General features: G+C 36.9%; 1 protein-coding gene across 1 annotated transcript; it reads right to left on the bottom strand.

Moving 5' to 3' along the window:
- Positions 1-5,189: 5,189 nt before the first annotated feature.
- On the bottom strand, positions 5,190-6,146 carry LOC114689286 (putative gustatory receptor clone PTE03). The gene has a single exon (XM_028863643.1). It carries the CDS (start codon positions 6,126-6,128, stop codon positions 5,190-5,192), a length of 939 nt encoding a protein of 312 aa, XP_028719476.1. The 5' UTR covers positions 6,129-6,146.
- Positions 6,147-6,356: the final 210 nt, after the last annotated feature.

Below are 6,356 nucleotides of genomic sequence, written 5' to 3' on the forward strand. Positions count from 1 at the left end.
GGAGAAACAGAATAAGGAAAGCTCCCAGGAATCCACAAGGATGACTGCCCACCCCCCTTAGACTACTAGCAGTAAGGAGAGAGTGCCTGAACTGAATCCAGTAATCAGATTGGTGACTACCCTAACAGTCATCATAGAGCCCTCATCCAGTAATTGATGAAAGCAGATGCAGAGATCCACAGCCAAGCACCAGGCTGAATTCCAGGAGTCCAGTTGAAGAAAGAAGAGGGATTCTGTGAACAAGGGGCATCAAGATCATGGTGAGAAAACATACAGAGACAACCAAACCGAACTAGTGGAAACTCATTAACTATGGACCAATAGCTGTGGAGCTCCATGGTACTTGACTAAGCCCTCTGCATAGAGGTGACAGTTGTTTAGTTTGACCTGCTTAAGGCACCCCTGGCAGTGGGATCAGGATCCATCCCTGGTACATGAGCAGGATTTTTGGAGCCCAGTGCTTATGGTGGGACATCTTACACAGCCTCAGTGTAGGGGGGAGGGGCTTGGTCCTGCCTCAACTGAATATACTGGGCTCTGCTGACTCCCCATTCAAGGCCTTGCCTTGGATGAGGTAAGAATGAAGGGTGAATTGCGGGCGGGGGGGGGATGGCTGGGGCCAGAGGAGGGAGGAGATGGGGTCTGTGGTTTGTATGCAAAATGAATAGAAAAGTTCTTAATAATACAAAAAATAAAAATAATAAATGCTCCGGCAATGGCTCAGGTTTATTACTACCTAGATCTTACATTTAAATTAACCCATATTTTTATTTATACTTTGCCATGTGGTAGTACCTTTATTAGCATGTCACATTCATCTACTGCTCCCTCTGCATCTGTCTGGCAACTCCTGACTCTGCTTTTCTCCTTCCCATCCTAATTTGGTCTCCCTGTCTATACTTCCTGCCTGGATACTGGCCAATCAGAGTTTTATTAAACCAATTTGAGTGACAAATCTTTACAGTGTACAGGAGGATTATTCAACATCAGACCAAGGCAAGCTGTAAAATAAAGAATTTAATTTAGGACTTAAAGATTCAGAGTGTTAGAATCCATGACCATGGTGTTGGAGAACTAGGCATCAGGCAGGCTAAAAAGGTGATAGAGTAGTCACTGAGAGATCACATCTTGAGATGCAACCAGAATGCAGAGAGAGAAAAAGCCAATGGGAATGGTGGGAAGCTTGTAAAACCTCAAATCCCACCCCCACTGACACACTTCCTTCTATGAGGCCACATCTCCTAATCTTTAACAAACAGTTCTACCAACTGGGGAAAATAAGTATTCATGCATATGACACTATAAGGATCATTCTCATCTAAACTACCATGATCCCTTATATTTTTCTGGTAAAGGTGGATATTAACATATATTAAGAAAAAAACTGCAATAATTGTGATAAATTCCTGCCACCACAAGCACTTCTGCTTATACATTTCTAATATACGACAGAACAGAGCTCTTACATCATTAGCTGACTTTGTTATTTCATAATAGTTATAAACTATACATTTATTAACTCTAAGTGTCACGTAAGTAATTTACTCTTAGTGTCATGTAAGTGTAAAACTGTTGTGATGAATAAAGCTCACATGGATGCCTTCACAAGTGTGACTCTGGTGTGTGCCCTTAGGTTGAAGGATTTGTAGTCAATATTCTGGAAGTCAGATGTGAATGTATAACTTAATATTTTATGACCTCCATGTTTTCACATTTAGGCATCTATAGGTCAATATGATTATTTCTATTACTAGAAGTTTCACCATAATAAAGCTACCAGATTTTTGCAATATTGTCAGTGTTGAAAATTCCCTGAAAATATAGATATTTCACAGAAACAATAGATTCGTAATAGCAACTGTACTCAGAACCAGAGTTATTTCTAATATCAAAACTTGGTGCTCATATTAGATATAATTTTCACCCAAATACTTCTCCATAAGTCATTGTTTTCATAACATAATATATATTACATTTTGCTTCCCCCCCTCAATAAGAAGTAAATGAAAGAAAATTGCATGGGATTTGGATAAAAAAGAATGAAAAGAAAAGCTACTATTTAGACTTTTTTGTTCATTCATAGAAACATTTGCAGTAATCTCTCAATAGTAATATCCTGCAAAAAGGTAGGAAGAGAATAAAAATGAAGACTGGAAAAATATAGGGAAATATAATTTAGAGATATCTAAATAATATCTAAAAGTGCTATTATTCATCTAAAAGTGGTATCATTTAGCTATCTCTAAATGATATTTAGAGAAAAAGACATGTAAATTACCAAGAGCTAATATAGTGGAAGAACATTAAAAAGTGAGTCTCTACACATAGTTTAGCAGGATCCTGACAAAAGATAGTTATGATGTTATTGTTATGGATAGTTATTGATAAAACTAGGTAAATTATTAATGTATTTGAGAAGTCACTTTATTTCTCTTTGAGTGTTTAATTTTTATTTTCAGAACTTTTATAAATGATTACAATGAAGTACAATCATATCTGTCTCTATTTCTCCCTTCAACTCTCTTCACATCTGCCCCCACAAAATCCTTTCAAATTTAATGTACATTTTTTAAATAATATACTGAATCTAGTTAGTGCCACCCTTACATGAATGGATGTAGGGAAATCTATGGGAGCATGGGACACTGACCACTTGCTGCTCTCTCCCAAATAAATGATTCTTCTTCTTCCAACAACTATACTCTGCCAACAGTTTGTAAGTAAGGAGTTGGACCTTGAGATTGTGTACTTGATCTATGCAAGAGTTTTGGCTGCTTTGATCTTGTCCAGTTCTTGTGCAGGCAGCCATAGTCATTGGGAGTTCATGAGTTCAACAGCCATGTCATTTACAGAAAACAGCATTTCCCAGCATTCCTCATAACCATTCAGCTCTTAAGCATCCTTTCTCCTTCATCTTCTGCCATGTTCACTGAACCTTGATGGTGATGGGGTTAATATAGATGTCTCTTTTAGGAATGAGAACTCAATTTCTTATTCTCAGCACTTTGGCCAGTTATGAATTTCTCCGTTGAATACTGCCTGCATCAAAAAGAAACTTCTCTGACCATGGGTGAGAGCACCCCACTAATGATAGAAGCACAAATATGTATAAGGCAATTGCATAGACATTAAAAAAACAACAACACCTGGGCAGTAGTGGTGCACATCTTTAATCCCAGCACTCAGGAGGCAGAGGCAGGTAGATCTCTGTGAGTTCGAGGCCAGCCTAGTCTACAGAGCAAGATCCAGGAAAGGCACCAAAACTACACAGAGAAACCCTGTCTCAAAAAACCAACCAACTAAACAAACAAACAAACAAAAATAACAACACCAGGCTTTAGACTAGAGTCTATGATAACACCATCCATGAGTTTTGGACGAGGATTTCAGTTACAGACATGAATTTCCCTTATGGAAAAGCTTCAAATTCATCTAAGAAGTAACATTATCCCTTAGATCTCTTGCTATTATTGTGTCAGTATGTATATCTTACCTAGCATGTTGGTATTGCTCATACAAGATGTTGCTCTGGATAAGATCATTAATGTATTCCACTGGACAGCAGCATACACAACAAACTCCCAGCAGTATGGAATGTGAAGTAAGTATGATTGGGGTGCACTTTATGAAATTAACAAATAACCAATAAAAATACAATTTAATCAGGAATGAAAGACACATTAGTATCAATATATAATATATATATTCAATAAAAATATAATAAGAAATTATAAATAAATAATTATTTAAAAAGCTACTTCTAGAAGCTTAGTGAAATTTATTGGTCAATGACATCATGAGGTTTGCAGACAAATGGATGGATCTAGAAAAAATCATCCTGAGTGAGGTAACCCAGACTCAGAAAGACAAATATGGTATGTACTCACTCATAGGAAGATGCTAGATGTGGAACAAGGATGACTGGACTGCTACTCACATCACCAGTGAGGCTACCTGGAAAACGGGACCCCAAGAAAGACACGGAGAAATGGAAGAGATCTACATGAACAGCCTGGACATGAGTGGGAGCAATGAAGGGCGAGGGTCGAGGGAAAGAGAGCAGGTATATTGCATATTATAAAAACTGCTTCTTATATATTTTCTATGATCAGATTATAATGAACTATTTCATTTTTAATTGAGGATTTGATAAACTCTTATAATATGCTTTCATCAAATCCACATTAATTACTTCCCTTCCAATATCTTCCATATCACTCCACAACTTTCCCATCCCTAGGGCATATTTTCTTTGTTTCTTAAAAGGCTTTTGTCTATTTAATGTTCCCTTGTATGTTCATGAATGTAGTGTCACATACTGGAGCATTGGTACCCTCTGCAATCACATCTGAACAACAAAAAACTAGACATGCACATAAGACTACCACTCATTCCAGTACAGAGACGTAGTATGGCAATTATTCAACAGTAAAACATTCATGTAGTAGAGGAAAGGGCAGAAATGGTATGTCTTTGGCATCTTAAATAACTTGACATCTACATTTTCCCTTAACTCATGGCAGTTATGTAGAAAAAGTTCTTGAGAGATTTATTGTAGAATCAAGTGACAATTACTTATAACTTGCTATACATGAAAAAACTGATGTTCTGTTTTAATTCTCAAATGGAGCAATTAATAATAGTGGACTGAAACCCATTTCACTGTTCATTTTAAAGCCTTATGTATCTAAACTGATTGATTTTTTAATGTATTAAATTTTATTGATGATGACACATTAAAACAGATATTCTTACTGTGACAGGTAGATTCTCAGTACACATTCATCAAGTTGCTCAAAATCTAAGAAATAAGTTGCAGTTCTCTGGTCACCAATGATACTGTCAAATAGATGCATGTTGTTTCAGTTGTGTTCATAACAGTACAGTTTACCAACTGTAACTACTTTTGAGAACTCAACAGAAAAAATATAAAACAATGACATCTGTAATTTTAGGTTGCCTTTCTGTGTATTGTGGATAAAGAATTGCTTGAAGAACTAAAGTAATAAATAGATGGAACTTAATTCATACAATATAACATAGAAAAACCTCAACATGATTTGAAGTACACCAAGTCATCACACATTGAAATCATTTTAGTGACTATAGGAAAGTGGAGAATTTTTGCTCACTAGGTTTCTACTTAATTTGAATTTCTCTAAAGTGCCATATGGATAGCATAGGATACATCACACAAGATAGATGAATCTACCAACAAGTTTCCTCAAGGCTTCCTTCATTTCCCTATTTCGTAGGCTATAGATAAAGGGATTCAGCAATGGAGGAACTACACTATACATCATGGAAGCCATTGCTGTGTTTTGGAGAGATTCTGTTACTGCAGAGCTGATGTACACCCCAAAACCTGTCCCATAGAATAAGGAAACAACAGACAGATGTGATGCACAAGTAGAAAAGGCTCTGTGCCTTCCACCAGAAGATGGCATTCTCAAGACTGAAGATACAATATAAATGTATGAAAAAACTATTCCACAGACAGGACCACCTCCAAAGACAAAAGCTGCAACAAATACCAATAAATTATTAAGAAATGTATCGGAACAGGCAAGCTTGATAATCTGAGCAAGCTCACAGAAAAAGTGGGGGATTTCTAGCTCTGTGCAGAAGGAAAGTCTCAGGACCATCAGACTATGGAGTAGAGCATCCATAATACTAAGGAAAAGAGATAATAGAACCATCAGGACACAATAAAAAGGGTTCATGATGACTGTATACCTCAAGGGTTTGCAAATGGCCACATAGCGGTCATAGGCCATCACTGCTAGGAGAAAATTTTCCATGCCACCAAAAATTGAAACAAAGCAAGTTTGAGAGAGACATTCTATGTAACTTATGCTGTCATCCTGTGCTTGTATGTTCACCAGCATTTTGGGGATTGTGACTGTACTGTAACAAATGTCATTAATGGACAGAATAGAGAGGAAGAGGTACATGGGTGTGTGCAGTTGAGACCCATAGCTGATGGCCATGATGATTAGCAGATTTCCCAGAATTGTGATCAGATACATGGAGAGGAACATGGTGAAGATGAGGGGAAGAAGTTTGTGATTGTCTGTCAGTCCAAGCAGATGAAATTCTGAAAGTGCTGTTTGGTTTTTCAGTTCCATATTTTTGGTGGGAACTTTGAAAAGGATAAAGTAAAAAGATAATTGAATTCATGAGCATATGTGTCAGATTCACTTAAATTCCTGCTTGAATAGTACTGGCTATACTAATAGTCTACTGATAGAAACCCATATTCTATTATTTTTACCAACCTCATATAAAATAGTTGGTCTTAATGCTTAAAGCATTCCCAAGATTTCTCTCCACGGTGTGAAAACTCAAGAATATAG

This window comes from Peromyscus leucopus, unplaced genomic scaffold (assembly GCF_004664715.2).
Source record: "Peromyscus leucopus breed LL Stock unplaced genomic scaffold, UCI_PerLeu_2.1 scaffold_1632, whole genome shotgun sequence".
Taxonomy (NCBI): domain Eukaryota; kingdom Metazoa; phylum Chordata; class Mammalia; order Rodentia; family Cricetidae; genus Peromyscus; species Peromyscus leucopus.